This window comes from Rhamphochromis longiceps, linkage group LG1 (assembly GCF_057381845.1).
Source record: "Rhamphochromis longiceps isolate RC_006_pf linkage group LG1, R_longiceps_female_GT1.1, whole genome shotgun sequence".
NCBI lineage: Eukaryota > Metazoa > Chordata > Actinopteri > Cichliformes > Cichlidae > Rhamphochromis > Rhamphochromis longiceps.
The window spans coordinates 38,476,064-38,495,500 of NC_140557.1; the positions used below are offsets into that span (position 1 = coordinate 38,476,064).

Below are 19,437 nucleotides of genomic sequence, written 5' to 3' on the forward strand. Positions count from 1 at the left end.
AGCAAAACAGCTATGTTAGCATAACATTAGCACAGTGAAGTTGAAGGATGGCCGCTAACCTTTTTCCACTCGATAAAAATTAACGTGAGGGTTTTTGGTGGTTAGGGACAAATGCAATTGCATGGCAGGATGCTGTAAATGGACCAAACTTCAGTCAGGAGAACAACTGAGATAATCCATCCACAATACAAGGTTAGTCATTAGTATACTGCAACAACATGGGAATAGAGCAGCTGCGAGAGAATTCAGCGGTTAAGGAATCAATGGTACGGAAGTGGAGGAAGCACAGTTTTCGGCTTTCCCCATCTTCCAAAAGTGCTTTGTCTCTTTGCTATTACTGTCGCCCGGCATAATTGGCAGATGATGTTGTTGCTAGCTGCTGCAATGCTTTCGACCAAAACGGGCGCAACTTGATGACACCATCAACATGCGCTATCGTGGTATTGTCAAAATCTCTACAGTTGGCCAAATTTATATCGTTTATACCGCCCACCCCTAACAGACACTATCTCTACTTTTAAGATAAGGCTTCAAACTTTGCTTTTTGCTAAAGCATATAGTTAGGGCTGGACCAGGTGACCCTGAATCCTCCCTTAGTTATGCTGCAATAGGTGTAGGCTGCCGGGGGATTCCCATGATGCATTGAGTTTTTCCTTTCCAGTCACCTTTCTCACTCACTATGTGTTAACAGACCTCTCTGCATTGAATCATATCTGTTATTAATCTCTGTCTCTCTTCCACAGCATGTCTTTATCCTGTCTTCCTTCTCTCACCCCAACCGGTCGCAGCAGATGGCCCCGCCCCTCCCTGAGCCTGGTTCTGCCGGAGGTTTCTTCCTGTTAAAAGGGAGTTTTTCCTTCCCACTGTCGCCAAAGTGTTTGCTCATAGGCGGTCATGTGATTGTTGGGTTTTTCTCTGTATTTATTATTGTACGATCTACTGTACAATATAAAGTGCTTTGAGGCGACTGTTGTTGTGATTTGGCACTATATAAATAAAACTAGGGCTGCTCAATTAATCGCATTTTAATCACGATTACGATCTGGGCTTTCAACGATCATTAAAAATGACTGAGCCGATTATTAGCCCCTCCCTCATTTATCCGCGACACTTTAAAGGCCGGTCCGTGAAAATATTGTCGGGCATAAACCGGTCCGTGGCGCAAAAAAGGTTTGAGACCGCTAATTAAGAGGACCCGAGGGAAGCTCGGAAAGCTAAGCAGAAGTTATTTGGAGAGGAGAGTGACTGCCGTTGGTTGAAAAGAGAGGTAAAAAAAAACTTCAGTGGTGTTGCACACTATTTTATATTATTTTTTAAAGTCATTATTCAATACATTGTTATTGTTAACCCTTTAAAGCTGGTCAGAGCAGCACGCTCCATTTTGTGTAACTATTTTTAAATCCCTGTAGAACCTGAACCGTCTAAGCTAGCGCAATAATTTGTTTTGCATATGAAACCAGAGGAGTTGTACTTGCATCTTATGCCATCAGCTTGTCCTAGGTCATGGTTTCCTTCCACATAAAGCTTTGCAAAAATTGCATAAAAAGCGCTTGCAGGAACAAAAACATAATATTCCAGAAACACGCTTTGCCGATCCGATCAGCTGTTCGTAACACTTCTGTTAAGTCTAATTGTTGAATGTTGCCATTGTGTTTCTTAAATTTGTACAGTCTTAGTTCAAGCAGTAGGATCAAAGCCATTCCTTTGATCCTGACCACCTCTCCAACCACTCTAAGCTGGGGGAGGTTTTATTGTAGATACATCCTATCTGAAAGATCTGTTTCTTTTGATGTAAACTTCCTGGGTTTACGACCCTTTGGTCAGCAGGAGGTCTGACACACACACACACATTCTCACATAAAACACACACACACACACACACACACACACACACACACACACACACACACACACACACACACACACACATATACATAAAATGCTTTGTCTTAGAACCAAGGGGGCGTGGCTTTGTTCTGACGTGTTTTGTGTGAACTGTCTCTCAATAAAAGGTAGCAGGAGGAGGTCAGATCTGGGGGTCATTTTCGTGGTGGACACAGACGAGGCCTCCCTTGCGCAAATAATCGATCGATCGACTGTCTTGTTTTCTTCATGATGAACAAGTCTCTAGAATTAGCGGGGCTTGTGGAAACACAGACCCAACATTTATTTGGTCCTTCGAGCCGGAGCCGAACACATTGCATCCACCGAGGAGAGGGAGAGGACGCCACCGCAACGTCTGGGATGATTGACGTAAAGCCCTGGTGTTTCACTTTGCTTTGTCACCAGGCCGGGAAGTTTGCGCCTGACCTCCTCTCGGGATGGATGACGATTGACGGGATCCAGAGACTCTTCCCATGAACGTAAACAAACAGTGAGTACAGAAGGCCTTAGAGAGCAGCTACGTGACCCTGCGTTGACTGCAGGTACGGGAGCGCGCTAGCTGCGTGAGAGAGACGCAGGCTTCTCCGCCGTGTGGGGCGTAGAGATAACCTAGGTTCGGTGACTCCGCCGTGAAGAGAGTCCAGAATCTCCGCCATTTGGGGCGTTAGAGAGTGTCCGAAGGTTGAATTCTCCGCCATATGGGGCGTTTGAGAGTTTTCAACAGAGAGCGCTAGCTGTGTGTGCAGACGCAAGCGATAGGCCTATGTTGTGTGTGTGTGCGGGCCAGACGTGGTCTGCGCGAGTGTGGCTGATTGTTGTCTTGTAATGGGGAATAAAATGTGTAAGTCTGCCTTAGAAGGGGATGTAAAATTTATGGAGAAATTTTCACCGGGCAGCACGCAGTATGTAGGTTGTTGGTGTGAAAAATATGGATTTGAAGGGACATTAGTGGAAGTTAAGTGTAAAATGCTTGTAGAAAGAATAGCTGTAAGTGTAGCAGGTAAAACAGGGAAAGCGAAGCAGAGGAAGGAGTTGCAGTTAGCAGTTGCTAAGTTGTGGCTGTAGCAGGCTCAAAGATCTGTTTCTTTTGATGTAAACTTCCTGGGTTTACGACCCTTTGGTCAGCAGGAGGTCTGACACACACACACTCACACATTCTCACATAAAACACACACACACACACACACACACACACACACACACACACACACACACACACACACTCTTACAGAAGTTCACACATGTACATAAAATGCTTTGTCTTAGAACCAAGGGGGCGTGGCTTTGTTCTGACGTGTTTTGTGTGAACTGTCTCTCAATAAAAGGTAGCAGGAGGAGGTCAGATCCTGGGGGTCATTTTCGTGGTGGACACAGACGAGGCCTCCCTTGCGCAAATAATCGATCGATCGACTGTCTTGTTTTTTTCATGATGAATAAGTCTCTAGAATTAGTGAGGCTTGTGGAAACACAGACCCAACAACTTCCTACAGTGAAACAGACGTCAGCGCGAACTATCGCATGTCCGCCATTTCCTGGCCGAAACCGGAAGTGACACCATTTTGCGGAAAATGTAGTTTTTTACTTGTAGGCCTTAAAAGCCTATACTGGTCATCTTTGACTTTTCTGAATAGTTTCTGGGAAGCTTAGAACTCGAATTGCATTGCTGGAAATAGTTTATTTTGATGCACATGCTGTTTTCTTTGCTAATTTGCATCAAAGGATTGTTTTTTCGTTTTTCCTGCAGTATATAAAAATTGGTGTATCTCCAAAATAAAACTATGAAGACACTCAAAATAAATTTCCTGTTGTTGTAAACTATTTTTTGCAACTTTTTTGTATTTAAAGTTTTGAGGGATAAGCCTCTTAAATTTCTCCAAGTAGAAATATATGTAAAAAAAAAAACAAAAACGATTTTCAATTCTTTTGTAGTTTATTGCACTTTTTTGCAAGTAATGTAGTTACTATATACTTAATGCATATATATTATTAAAATATGGGCTATAACAGTTGTATAGCAACTTGAAATGCTCCCACAAATGGCACTACAACATGTAACAAAAAAAATATATGCTCTGGCGGACTTGGTTCTATAGTAGGTCTTAAAGGGTTAAATAAATATCGTCAAATAATCGAGATCTCAATTTCAGTGAAAATAATCGTGATTATCATTTTTGCCATAATCGAGCAGCCCTAAATAAAACTGAATTGAATTGAGTTGTTTGTAGAACTCTGCTTAAAGAAAAAAAAATCACGTAGACTTGAATAAAAAGCCTTGAGGACATGTTCGTGGACAGTTATATTGCAGTCCGAGTCATCATTTGTTCATCATTTGTAATGCAGGTGGTTTTTCATTAAGCTGTTGTCACATTTTGGTACATTTTGACCCCTTATATTACCTGTACTCATTTATTGTAACTCAGATATATTGGTGCCACCCTTAGGCTCTGATTCATTCAGTGTGTAGCTGACTTCGCTAGCTTGCCAAACATGGTTTGCCAGCTAACATGATCATGGCAGATAATCGGTGTTATCAATGGTGTTTATATTAAGCAAAAATAGGTAGTATAAGCGAACAGTCGCTTTCTCAAATAATAACGAAGAGCAGTGTTAGCCAAATTATTTGTGCAGCATGTATCTGGTAACTAGTCACAGTGTAAATAGGAGACACTTTTATGTGGATGAGTGTCTCCTATGTGAACATAAGGTAGAACACTGCGAGGCTTAACCTTAGCCGAGGCTCAGAAAATGCAGATGTGCCACATTCGGTCCAACTATTCCTTTCTCTTTGAGAGCTTTCTGTAATCTGTTGTGATACCCTTTCAGGTCTGTTTGGCCCTTTTCCATCCCCATGTAGCCCTCCCCTCAATGATATTTCCCAGCATTGCGAGTTAGATCTGTTATAAAACCTTTACCTGTGAAATTTGACCCTGTAAATATTATCAGTGCTTTATTTAATTTTGCTATGAGCAATGCTGCCACATGTTTTAAACATTTAATCAGTATTGCAAGTTAAAAAAAGCAACCCTTCTGCATAGCATTATAATAATTAGCTTTTAATTTGTCCTACTTGCCTCTAATCCCAGCTGTACGGACAGAGTGGTGTTAATCTAGAAAAAGTGAAGATGGAAATGATTAATTAGCTCAGCCGTGATTCAGACTGAATATTCATCAGGATCACTGGTCCTGGCTGTTATGTGCTTCGAGTTATGTGTTTTCTAAATGCATTGTATATTTGAAAGCACATCATACCTCCTGTAGAGTTGGCTCTCTCTGACTAAACGTAGCGAAGTTCAGTTATTAAAACCAGCGAGTCACATGACAAGTGTTTGTTTTTGTTTTTTACAAAAGTGTCTCGATGGACTTTAAACACTTAAAGTACAAACAGCTTGCAGTGTCGTGTGGTCACAGAGTAACATCTTGTTCACACTCCACTGATGCGTCTGCTCACGCTAACCACTACTTTATGAGCTGCTGAGTTTACCACATATAACATCTGGTTTGAGGGCTTCCTGTGCATTTCCAAGGACTTGAGAAGCGCTACCTTTGGGCTTCTAAGAATCATGTGGTTGGTGTACTGTTCGGGGGAGCGCTGACAGCTGTATGCACTCTGAGCTGAAGCTGGTGATCGGGTGTGATCAATGGGTGGTAAGCCCATCCATTGAACTGTGGGTTTTGAGATTGTCCCTTTCTATGGTGACCTTACCACACTGATTGTGTTTGTGCTGGATTTGATTTGTATTAAGATGATGAAGGATGAATGCTGCTCATAAAAGTTATCTTAATACATAACTGAGAACTTTCCAGCACTTTCCAGGTCTGTAGAAAGACAAAACCTCTGTGGACTTAGCAGTACAGTAAAGGAAATATGACATGTGTGTGAACACATTAAGTTTCACCCCTGTTTTAATACCATTAGATGGGCAATGAAGTTGTTGTTTCTGTCAGCCTTCAATTCCACCTGCATCAACCCAAACCTAACCACATTGTTTATTTGGCCTGTAATCAATTTGATTTATGTAGCGCCAAAGCAAAAACAACAGTCACCTCAAGGCGCTTAATATTGTAAAGACCTTACAAGACCTTAAATAGGGAAACCCCCAAAATAGACAACTCCCTGTGAGTAAGGATTTTGGTGACAGTGGGAAGGAAAATCTTCCTTTTAACAGGAAGAAACCTGCAGCAGAACCAGTTTCAGGGAGGGGCGGGGCGGGGTGGGGCCGGGCTGGGCCATCTGCCACGACCAGTTGTGTATTGAGGGGAGGGACAAAAAGACATGCTGCAGAGGACAACCAGGGATTAATAATAATTCTTAATGAATTACAGAGTGGTGTAGAAACACATGGTCAGTGAAAAAGGAAGGCTCAGTGCATCATGGGAATCCCCTAGCAGTCTGGGCCTATTGTACCATAATTAAGGGAGGATTCAGGGTCACCTGATCTATAAGCTGAACGATATGCTTTACCAAAAAGGAAAGTCTTTATCCAAACTGGAAGCTGGTTCCACAGAAGAGGGGCCTGAAAACTGAAGGCTCTGCCTCCCATTCTACTTTTAAATACTCTAGGAACAACAAGTAAGCCTGCAGTAAGAGAGCGAAGTGCTCTAATAGGGTGATATGGTACTACAAGGTCATTAAGATAAGATGGGGCCTGATTATTTAAGACCTTGTATGTGAGGAGCAGGATTTTGAATTCTGGATTTAACAGGAAGGCAGTGTGGGAGAAATGTGCTCTCTCTTTCTAGTCCCTCTCAGTAATCGCTGCCAGGCTAAAGGTCTGTGGTGCGTAGTCGACTCATAAAGATTGAAGCAATAATTAATGGTAGGACTTCATTAAAGTAAAAATGGTTTTAAAAAATAACCACTGTAACATTCTTTCTGTGCTGCTTTCTGTTTTATATTGCTTAAATTGAAAAACCTGCATATACATGCTGGGTTTACAAAGGATATAAATCTCATTTATCAATGAATACACACTCGTGCAGATTATAAAATCATTTTAAATACATTTAAACTCTTCTACTAACAAATTAAAATGTGTCATTTGCATTTTAAATATTTGCATGGAGTCTTTGTTTTGTTTTGTTTTTCTGTGGAAATGACCAAACTGTCCAAACCCCACTTGTCCTCTGAGTGGCTTCTGCTTAGGAGGGTTGTTGGAGATTTTCCTAATCTGAGTCCCGCTGTGGTCGACTGGGTTCAGCAGCGATCGTGCAGCCCTTCATTCACTGGGTCAGGTGGCCAGTCATTCTGTAAGGGAGGGGCGAGAGACTGCAGCGCCATACAGGTGTAAAGGGAGGGAGCAGAGTGAAGTCACGCCATACAAGCTGGGTGTCGTGTGTGCGCGTGTGTCACTGGAAGGAACTAACAAATATGCAACAGCTTTATTGATGTTGTTTTATGGTCATTTTTGTGTTTGTTTCTTTGTACTGAACTGACTATTATGGGGTTGTTCAAGCAAAACAAGACGTTTGAAGAGGTCGCCTCAGTAAATATGCAAAACTGTACATATCAATTAAGAATTCATGTTTTTTTTAATTGATTGAAATATAATAAAAATAATATTTCTTGCACTCCTAGTTTCATTCACCTAGTGAGGCATTCTTTATGCCTTTTATTAATTTTGGGGTTTATGATAAGTAAATAAATCTGTCTTTTTTATTATTTCAAATAAATTCAGGGTGAAGAAGAAGCTGATCAAAATACTTAAACCAAACCTGATGGTTTCCATCTTCTATAATTGTAGTCTAATAATTGTACAAAGGCGGTTCTTCTCTGCGTCTTGTTTGTTGTGTCTCTACGTGAAGAAAGCTTGTGATTGTGTGTGTGTGTGTGTGTGTGTGTGTGCTAATGTGACTGCTCACTTACATAACTTTGCTCTGCTAAAAATAGCATCTCAGAGCTGAGCTGTCACTCTGTTCCAAAGTGCTGGGAGTATAAATACATGCAGTGAGTGAGTTTTCAGCTGTGCTGCTGTCTGAAAGATGAGCTCCTACAGTTTAATCAGTGCTGCATGTACCTGCTCTCTACAGTAACCTGTAAAATGCTTAAGAACTCCTCACCTAATATTAGGGGCTAATTTTGGCAGGAGCCTGAGTGATATTAGACAACATTTGCCAATATTTTTGTATTGGTAAATTGCCAGTAAGTGAAAGAAGTAAAGAACAGACAAGAGAAACACCCTTCAACCCTTCAAAGCTCCTCCCGAGGGCGCTCTGTAACTAACTCTGTAACTTCCTTGTTAGCAGCTGGTGTTTGGCACAAATACATCCAGCCGAGCCCAGCAGAGTGAGACGAAATGTTTAAACTACATTATCATAGTTCGGACTACACATTACAAATGTTCAGAAAATCTGTTTGTTTGATTTGTCCCAGAGGATATTGAGTTAATATAAAAATATCGCAGAGTTACATCCACCAAACGCAGATTATTCAGCACAGTGATTACCAAGCATATGGGCTCAAAATGTGGTCATAAATATTTTGTACTTGAAAATCGGTTTTGTACTTGTAAAAAAGATTTGTATGTGTAAAAAAAATTTGTGCGTGCGTAAAAAAGATTTGTGTGTGTGTAAAAAGCGCCCCTCCGAGAGCCAAACCCATCTGTTCTCTGATTGGATTGTTACATTTGTGATTGACATGACATTCACCAATCAGATGAAAGGAAGAAAAATAGGGTCAAAATTCGTAGTTGTAACTTGCAGGGGTTTTTTTGGCGAAGTCCACACACAAATCTTTTTTACACATACAAATCTTTTTTTTTTACACATACAAATCTTTTTTACACACACACAAATCTTTTTTACACATACAAATCTTTTTTACACACACACAAATCTTTTTTACACATACAAATCTTTTTTTTTTACACATACAAATCTTTTTTTACACATACAAATCTTTTTTACACATACAAATCTTTTTTACACATACAAATCTTTTTTACGCACGCACAAATCTTTTTTACACACACACAAATCTTTTTTACACATACAAATCTTTTTTTTTTACACATACAAATCTTTTTTACACACACACAAATCTTTTTTACACATACAAATCTTTTTTTTTTACACATACAAATCTTTTTTACACATACAAATCTTTTTTACGCACGCACAAATCTTTTTTACGCACGCACAAATCTTTTTTACACATACAAATCTTTTTTACGCACGCACAAAATTTTTTTACGCACGCAGAAATCTTTTTTACACATACAAATCTTTTTTACGCACGCACAAATCTTTTTAACACATACAAATCTTTTTTACGCACGCAAATATTTTTTTACACATACAAATCTTTTTTTACAAGTACAAACATTTTGAGCCCATACAAGCACACTGTCCTGATTACTGCAGAGAGCGCGCACTGTTCTACACCCGGATGGACAGATGAGTCGACTCCAGCATTTTACATGGAGATTTTCAAAGTCTCCTTTAGCTTTTGTAAATGGTGGCACCTCTTTCTTTTTTCCAGCTGTGACCACAGAAGCTTAAGGCTTGTGTTTGCTAAGGTCTTACAATCTTTCATATGAAGCTAATTGGGACTATTTTTTTTGTCCTGAATTTCTTCCAGTAATGCGGTTCTGCACTAGATCTGATTCCCAGGGGTTGCATGATGTTGCTGTGGCAGTAAATCACACTGGTACATTTTGTTGTTATTGTGTCTGGTTTCGACATTGTAACAGCTGGACAACTTTGAAATTAAACATTTCATATACCGCATGTAACAAGGTGTAGTGACAGTTGGACGGTTAAGTGGGGACCAGTGGAAAACGCCTTTATTTGCACATAGATGAAACCTACATGACAAACTGTGATATATCAGCTGTTCTGATGTTCTGTGTGTGACCTACTGTCTTTATTTTCCCACTGCAGCTCAGATTGAAATAATCCCCTGTAAGATTTGTGGAGATAAATCATCAGGGATCCACTACGGGGTCATCACCTGTGAAGGCTGTAAGGTAAGCTCCTCCTCCCTCCCGTTGTCTGCTAAAGTCAATTTGAGCGTGTTATAACCTCAGTTAAACCCAACTCTAAAATACAGTAAAGGGTCCAAAATGTACGGCCTCCTTCACATCGTCCAAAGTTATCCAATGAGTCAGTTTGGATTCTGGCCCCCGGTGCTCATGTTTGATGTCCCTGCTTTAAATGATAAGCCTTTCCAAGTCGTTCAATCACAGACAGATCTTTGTTACATCTGTGCAACAATTAATGTTTGAGAATAGTTTGCACTTTGAACCCTCCGTATTTTGTCTTTTTTTCTTTAACCAGGAAAAGGCCTCTGCAATCATCCATCGCTGGCGTTTTTATGTGGCACAGCTCACCAGTGCATTTATTGTGGTGTTAAACCAGTTTTCATTTGAGTTTAAAGTAGTTACATGTATTGCAATATGATTTTATACCCATACCTGACCAGGCACGTTTGTATGTTTCGTACAGAATTTGGTCTGAAACATCAGTCACGAGCATCGGGCTCTAAACCATATTCTACCTGGTGAGAGCGGTTCTGTGAACAGGCAGGTGTGTTCAGCCACAGCAGCTGCTGATGTGACAGCTGGAGGCTTATTTCACAGCCAGTATGCAGCTGAAGCAGCCTCCAAACAAACCACAACATCTGCACTAAGTCGCACGTTAGATGTAAATGATCTGCTGCTAATATGACATAATGATATTACATAATGTCATCTGAGAGAAATCAATGTTTTCCCTTTAAAGTTACTACTGTTCCCTTGAGCTTGACACAGAGTGGCATCATTTGTTAATTTAACTATAATTTGAATTACAGACATTTTTATATTTTATAATTTTGATGCATTTCCATTCAGATCTATACAGGCTATATTGGCTCTATGAGAAGAAGGGTTATAGGCCATCTGTGATGCATCTATAAACTAGTGTGATCAGGAAACGTGAACAGGTACTATAAACGTACCGGGGATATGGTGATCGTGGGCTGAACCCCAGTTTGCTTCATGTATTTCTTCACACTTTCAAAGTGCTGTGAATGTTTCCTTTTCACTACATGGTGCTGAAGGTAATGTTGACTTTTATTCTATAACTATGATGCTGACATCTCTAAAGCATTCTCACACATGTTTTATGTGGTTCCCACATTTCTTGAGGTAAAATGCAATAAAATAGAAAAGAATAGAACAGAATAGGACTTTATTGTCATCGTGCATATACAATGAAATTCTGCTTTTTTTCCCCCATCAGGTTGATAAACAGTTAACAGCTTCTTTGTGCTCTACATGGCACATGGTCTCCAGTCTTTGCCTTGTGATTACATTCACATTTCTGCATTGCCTGTTATATATTCACTGACTGCTTGTGAGAGTGAGCTGCTGACAAGCAGACTGAAGCTAGCAGAAATAACTTTCATGTGTTTGTCATCTGATAGCCTTTGCGCTCCTTGGTTTACCAATTTCTCTGTATATGCTAATAGGCCAGTCTGCCATTACTCTGTAAAATGGCTCATACAGAGGTACACGGGTGGATACGGTTTGTTTGTTGTTGTTACTGTTGTTGGACATCCAATGAACACTATATTGTGAAGCATTTGCTCATCTGCCTTCACACAGTGACATTCATTTCTTAACCCAAAGAGTTTGACGGGATGTGCCTCATCCTTTGCAGCTGTAACAGCTTCAACTCTTCTGGAAAGGCTTTCCACCATGTTTATGGGAATTTTTGAACATTCTTCTGGAATCGAAAGGAGGAATGCTACATCAGGTTAGACACTGATGTAGCATGACAAGGCCTGGCCCTGGCTCACAGTCTGCGCTCATCCCAAAAGTTGAGGTCAGGACTCTGTGCAGGCCAGTCAAGTTCTTCTTTGTTTATGTCTTCATGGACCTTGCTTTGTGTACTTGTACACAGTCATGTTGGAACAGGAAGGGGCCGTCCCCACACTTCTCTAACAATTGTCTAACTTGGATGTCTTGGCCAAGATATCGTCATCATCAGTGATGATGTCAACCCCAGCCTCAGCTCCAGTTCCAGCTCCAAAGCCTAATCCTTTGCTTTAAAAAAAAAAAAAAGCATAGGGTTGAAAAAACAACAAATTAATATTAAAGATGAATTTAAAAAATAGGGTTAGGATTAGGATGACTCTAAATCAACCAGTGGCCATTAGTTGGAGCCTGGAAGCGGCAACTTTAAGCTGAGTTTTGACAAGATAACTGGCTTTGATGAAGAGGAGCCGTGGCTCTTAATATGATTGGAGACTGATGAGACCGCCTTGGCTTCACATACTTCCATATTTCAACCAGACCGTGCTCTGTGTATGTTTCAGAGAGTGAAATGTAGTGTTGTGTGAACAAGTGTTTTAAGTCTAGGAATGTTAGATTAGTAACTTTGTACATATTACAAATATTCTAACTATATTGTAAATACTAAAAAGCAGTCCTAGGGAGGCAGTTTAGAGGCCTGTAATTTAGTTCAGTTTTTATGCTGGTAGGTTAGTTAGTTTTGTTCTATTTTATATTTCTACAAAATCTCACAGTAGCTCCAGTCCTTGTGTGGAAGTCACATTTGCGTTGTGCTCTGGACTCCAGAGTGCAACACAAGACAACCCCCTGTACCCTAGACAGTCCCCCAGACTCTGATGATAGTCTAAAACATTTGTCTCTTTGGTCATTGCAGTCTGGATTAGTTTATCATTGCAGAAAAATGTAAAAAAAAAAACGTTTCTTTTTCTCAAATTGAATTTTTTCTTATTACTTTTTGTTATGAAGAATATTTTTGTCATTCATTACACGTGTTTGTGAAAGACTTGATTTTATCTATGTTTTTCAGTATGTTTGTTAAAAGATAACAATGTTAGCCTTTTCTGCAGCTATAGGGGATTTATTGCATCACTCTTGGCTGGAAGCAGTGCTTAATCAATGGGGGGGGGAAAAAAACACCAACTTTGTCCAAAAACCTCTCATGTTTAGCTGTTTCCCACTTTTTCTTTGGTCATTTTAGCCTTTTTGGCCAGGGTGAAGGGAGCATCTGCCATCAAACAAGAAGACAGCCGCATGTAACTACAGTATGACGGTATTTGCTAGTTCACCTTAAGTGCATTAATTTAATAACTTGGTTAGCCTACTCAACGTAAATTACACACGAACAACATTAAGCTACTGACCCAGAGAAGAACGGCTGCTGCTGCCATTATCATCCGTCATCATTTCTGCTACACTGGCAGAGCTAGGGGTCAGGACTCTACTCTTCGGGTTCTTGGGGGATGTTGCTAACTCCGGGACCGATAACAGGCACCACACCGGCAGTAGATGTGCACGGTGTGAGGTCTATCAAATATGGCGCATTTCTCAGCTTTTAAAAAAAACGCTATGCATCGCCAGGTGTTTCATCAGATTCGAGGAGTTACCTCCTTTGCACAGTATCACCTTAAAGCATTTGTTGCAGGCTGCTGAGTTTGCATCTTTTGCTGTTAAGTACAGCCAGACTTTTGACTGCTTCGCCTTGGGCATTTTTAATCTGTAGCTCTGCATAAAAGAACGTACGTACCTGGGCCCGCCTACTATCCTTGGAAAGGTAAAATGATTGGCTAGAATCCAAAGTGTATGACACCTCAGGAAAAAAAAAGCACCAAAATAAAGCACCGAAATGTGCGCTGCTTTTCGGTCTGGTTACTACCGTTGATGTCAGAACCGGTGCCATCATGGCACCGGATACCGGTGCCCATCCCTAATGGTAAGTGATAGTGGGGCTGTGCATCCTTCAGGAAATCCATTTTGAATTGTAGCTCCATGAGTGCACTGAAGATGCCAAAAGATTGTAAAGCAAAGAGTAACCAGATTTGATGTTTTTATACTGGGGGAAGGTCTCACAGTGACGCACATTTCATCCTTTGCCTCTATGATCTCCAACATGAGCACAAACATGAAGGCTTGACTGTTGTTTCAGTGATCAATCATAGAGATATTTTGGTATGAAAACAATGATTTTAATAGAACTCTTTCGTGCTCTCTCAGGGTTTCTTCAGGCGTAGTCAGCAGAGTAACGCCACCTACTCGTGTCCTCGCCAGAAAAACTGTCTGATCGACCGAACGAGCCGAAACCGCTGCCAGCACTGCCGTCTGCAGAAATGTCTCGCTGTGGGCATGTCCCGAGACGGTAAGGCAAACACATGCACAGCAGATCTACACGTTACGAACATATCGAACCCACCTCTATGTCCAGAATAACCCTGAAGTACAACAACTGTGTGCTGTATGTGTATGTTAACCCTAACCCTGACTCTGATCCAGTTAATTCATAAAATGTAAATGAAAAATATATATTTGATATAGTGATGCAATGATAACAAATTTTTCAAATCTATACTATACCGATACTTGGATCTGAGTACTTACCAATACTTCTACTACACACACACACACACAAAAATGCAATGAATTGGAAGACAGTTTTATTTTATTCTCTAAAATAATAATAAAAATGACCACAAAAATAAAGTTTCAAGTGAAAAATAAGCACTTCTGTTAAATTATTGAATTACAAGTGTCCACATTGTAATTCAACAAAATATCAGTGAACTATTTGGCTCTGTCTCCAGCTTTCAGAATAATAAATAAACACTTCTGTTTGGAATAAAATCAATAAGTCGTCGCTTTTCCAAAACCTGAGTTAAAGTTGGCTGTTCTGGTCTTGCGTTAGCCTTAGCGAACTCGGTGCATGATGTGTCCTCAGATCTTTTATTAAACTGCTTGTATTGAACGATTCCCTCCCCTGGACACCTTACCGGCCTTGCTTCTGTCATCTTCACATATTATAGGTAAGTCCACACGGCTGACCTTTTGTTTAGCATAGCTACAGCAGCCTCCAGTTTTCTTTTTTTTTATCTGGACCCGCCAGCCTCACTCGCCTAACCCTGCTCTTGTTTAGCACGACATGTCCCCCCAGCGGCCAATCTAAAAAATTGCAACAGAAATGACAAGCCACCCTCTGACTCATGAAATAAGTTGGCATCGGTTAACTTTACAAGTATGAGTACACACACATTATACCGTACCGGCCTGATACCCGATACCAATATTGGTATCAGTGCATCCCTATTTTGATATCATATAGATTTTTTATGTTGTTATTACATGAAAAAACTTTTGTTTTAGACTAGAAAAGCACTACATATGAACCAGTGTAGGATATGATATAGTTTCAGTGTCTGTGTAATTTCTTTCTGTTTTCTACAATGAGATGTTCTGTAATGTTGGACTCATGTCTGCAGCATAAAGGTGTAGATTTGCAGACGGCTGTTCGATCAAAGATGCCACTCCCCTAACTTCAATATTTAGGTGAATGAGAAATTTCAAACAATCCCATCTAGAATATTACTCAAGGCTGACACTATCCACAGTTAACATGGGCGTCTGTTGGGACTGACTTGCTCTCACGAGGTCTCTGCTGGATTGTAACGGGTGAAGTGTATGAAATCCTACGTTTCTGTCAGCTTGGTGATCTAGTATGAAGGCAGATAAGGAGGCTAATCAATGTCAGCTCTACTTGAACACTGGTGGTGAGTCTTGTTAAGCGAATGAGTGCTCCGCCTCTGAAACCATAACGGCTAGCTTTCACTTTGGCTGAACTGTCACAGAAATCAGCATGTTTTTGTTTCATTGTTCCCAGGTCTTCATTCTCTGTCAGGTGGCTAACTGAAATCCTTTCCTTCTCTCCTCAGCTGTAAAGTTTGGTCGCATGTCTAAAAAGCAGCGGGACAGTTTGTACGCGGAGGTGCAGAAGCACCGCCTCCAGCAGCAGCAGCAACAAGGTCACCACCTCTTGTCCCATCCCAGCCTCGGCAGCCCGAGTCCAGTCGAGTCCGAGTCGCTGTCTTCTCACTACACCCTGTCCTCCACCGGCCTCACAGAGCTACCTGATGAGGGGGGACATTACGTGGAACAGAACTCGCCTGAAGGCGGATCTTTGTCATCTAAGGTTTGTTGTCTCTATTTTCAGGACAGTTTATAAACTCAACGATATTTCCTGTGTTTTCTACGTCAATCTTTTCCTCCACAAACAGGGAGACTCTGCAGGAGGAGGGGAAGGAGGTGGTGGGGGGTTCTACTTGGATATCCAGCCGTCTCCGGATCAATCCGGACTTGATATTAATGGCATCAAACCGGAGCCCCTGTGCGACTATGGATCCAGTAACGGCTTTTTTCCATATTGCTCCTTCAGCAACAGAGACGTGCCACCCACGGTGCCCATGGCTGAGCTCGGTGAGTGGAGGGCTCAGGAGAGTGAGATGTTTGTGCACATTTTACTGGAGTTTGTCTGTAACCTGCCTCTTTAGCTCCTTTCAGACCTGCTTCCTTTACTTAAACTTGTCTGGCTTTTCCATTAAAGTCATCGATGTGGCTCAGTAGGCACCTATCGAAGGATGGATGGGGTAATCGTCAACAAACATGCTTTACATAAATACAATCAAACCATAATTTCTTCCTTTTTTTTAGGTCAGCTGTCAGTCAGTTTGTGTTCCTCCAGATTAAAATAATTAAAAACACTGAAACTAACGTAAAAATAAACATTTAGAGAACAAATTCTAACAAACTCTGTACCTGAAAAATATTGTCAATTGTCTGTTACGTATAGCAAAAAAACAGGAGGCAACACACCAAGGAAGGAGCACAGGACTTGTATCGATGGCTTTTTCATGAGATAGAGCTGGAAAGGTTGTGCAGCAGGTTGGGATGATTAAGCAAGGAGATGGAAATGTACCAAAGAGTCAAGAGGGAGTGTTGAGAAGATGAACGGAGCTGATGGAAGACGGTGGAGGATGGATGGAGGGCAGTTAGTGAATCAGGAAGTGTAGGTGGAAGAAAGAAGAAGAATGAAGTGGAAAGGCAGTTGAACCAGGTGACGTATAGGGGTGGGCTTTAATAATCGATTCATCGATTAAAATCGATTCTGGCTTGGATAACGTGAAATCGATTCATTAAAATCCTGAATTGATTTTTTAATATAAATGTATTTTGCCCGAAATTCCAGAATCTCAGGTGAAACATCACAAAATTTTGACAACCACCAAACAGCTAAAACAGTAAATGAGAGCAGGTACACGGATTCTGCACAAAGACGTGAACACAAAGCGCGGACTCGCGGATCAGAATCAGTGAGATGTCGCCTTTCTCACCCGACGGCATGGACACGGTCGGGGCTGAAAGCCGACAGCTGGCTGATTCTGATGTTTCGGCGGGTCCGCGCTTTGTGTTCACGCCCTTTATGCGCTGATTCTGAAGCTGTTAGTTTTATCTCCCAATATTGACCAAATATTGAAGAGCCAAACTGCGCTTCACATAAACATCGTCATGAATTTTGCTGTTTTGCTTCCACCACACTTCATGCACAGCTCTCTCTCTCTCTCTCTCTCTCTCTCTCTCTCTCTCTCTCTCTCTCTCTCTCTCTCTCTCTCTCTCTCTCTATTCCCGAAATCTGTTTTCTGCATTATTCGCTTGCTTGTTACGCACAAGACTACCCTTATTTACCCTCATTTTATGTTTTTTTTCCTTTTACTTACTTACGAAAAGAAAACCTAATTTCTGCCTTTCAATAGGCTTCTGAACAAATTTAAACTTTTTAAAATGATGCAAAATGCAAAACGCTCAGCAGTGACTCTAATGAAACCGCTGTAACTTCAGAGGTAATGTTCATATGTTGATTAATGTTTTTCTTTCGTTTTTGATGTACTGTGGAATATTGTTATAAAATCCCAGGCCAGGAAAATCACCTTCATGTTTTTCTGTGTTTTATCTTCAGCTACTTTGACACAATGGCATCTGCTGTGACGCTCACACCTTTGATAAAGTCTGGAAAGTGTCAGCTTCCTTTTTATAGATACAAAAATATGTAAATGGAAAAATTTCCCAGATTCAGGACCTTGTGAATCGAATCGATTCTAGAAATCAGTGACGATACCCAGCGGACCTCAAAGATGTGGGAGGAGTTGTTGAAGCTAAATCAAATCTCTTCACCCCCTTTTAACCATGTTTGCTTTGCTGATGGAGAAGGTTAGGAGTTGCACTTTGTGGATCTAGAGGAAGTGTGTTACTGTATGAGGAGGTCTACGTGTGGTAGACTGGTGCATGACATGTATGATTTTTACCAATATCAAAACCCACTTTATCAGACGAAGGGCACACCTGAAAAGAAGTGGAGAGGAGTTATTTGCATTGTTTTAATCCTACACAGCTGCTCAGCAGCTGGAGATTCAGTTTCATGTTTATTTCCATTACGGCCTCTCAACATGAATTTAAAAAAAAAAGTCCTCCACCTCTGACTGTGCAGTGCTGAGAACAAGACAAAATAAATACAGTAATAAAAAGACTCATCATTTGGTCGAATGTTGTCGGCAGCTGCACAAAGATGAAATATCTTGAAATACGTGAAGCAAAAAGAAAAGAAGGGGAGAGATGGAACGAGAGGCTACAAAGGGAGTCAGACAAAGAAAGAGAGAGAGAGAAGTGAGGGGCAAACGGAGACAGAAAGGTGGTTTAAAATAGCAGGAGGTTGGAAACTCATCTTCAGAGCTCATTAAAATCTCTGTGTGGTAATTAGCTGTCTGTTAATTAGGGCCAATTGGGACGTGGCAGGGCGCTCGTTGGGGGAAATCTTTTTTTTTTTTTTTTTTTTTTTTTTTGGTCCTGTGAGATTTTGTGATTCACTCTTTATTGTAATAACCCCCACCCTCATCCAGTGTGAGTCTTTGTTATGTGACTGTGTTTTGTTTTTTGTTTTTTACCGTGTATTGAGTTGTTTTGGTTTCTAGTGTTTTATTTGTGCTTATGATAAGCAACAGCACAGCGGGACAGTCTGTACGTGTGTTTATTCTGGGTTTGAGTTGCATTCACAAACATTTTGTCAACAGTTTTAGATTTTACAGTAAAAAGTTCAACATACAGCTGGGAGTTCAGGATATTAGTGTTGGCTTGATGTAGAAGGAGGTTTGTGATTGGAATTATCATCACTTAAACATGGACTGGCCTTCATTTTGGTCACAGTTAAAGACGGGCTGGGCTAATATCATAAACAGTTTCACTCTTCATGTTATCTCAGTGGTTTCCAAAGTGTGTGCCGCTCTGACAGGTGGGGCACAAGTTACCTGGCAGAGAAGTCATGCAGAACTAATGTTTAACATCGAATCATGTTTACGGCGGAACAAAGAAATTTGTGGCAGTTACGTTAAAAATAATATGCGCATCCGCGTGCGTAAGTTGACAGCCGCAATAAAGAAGTGTAGTGAAAAGTGCGAACATGTGGTCGGGTCTGTCGTGCATCGTTTGCAGTGGTGCTGAAACCCAGGACTGGGGCACGAGTGACCACGTGTTCGCACTTCTTTATTGCGGCTGTCAACTTACACACGCGGCTACAGCGTACACACGTCATCATCATCAACAACAACAACAGGACCCAGTTCATTCTGTTTTAAGCCGGCGAGGCGTGATTGGGGATGCCGCTCAGGTGGGTCCGCCTCCCCTGCAGCCACGCTGCAGTCAAACACAAGCTGACTGCAGCCACTAACAGTGAATAATATTAAACTCTCAC

General features: G+C 41.0%; 1 protein-coding gene across 2 annotated transcripts in view; it reads left to right on the forward strand.

Annotated features, from left to right (window-relative positions):
- LOC146679162 (nuclear receptor ROR-alpha A-like) overlaps window positions 1-19,437 on the forward strand; it is a 192,424-nt gene that overhangs the window by 143,857 nt on the left and 29,130 nt on the right. For both annotated transcript variants that reach the window (XM_085408569.1, XM_085408577.1), the window contains 4 exons: window positions 9,763-9,848; window positions 13,869-14,010; window positions 15,575-15,831; window positions 15,917-16,115. In XM_085408569.1, coding sequence (XP_085264695.1) covers window positions 9,763-9,848; window positions 13,869-14,010; window positions 15,575-15,831; window positions 15,917-16,115 — 684 coding nt within the window. The remainder of the gene's footprint in view (window positions 1-9,762; window positions 9,849-13,868; window positions 14,011-15,574; window positions 15,832-15,916; window positions 16,116-19,437) is intronic.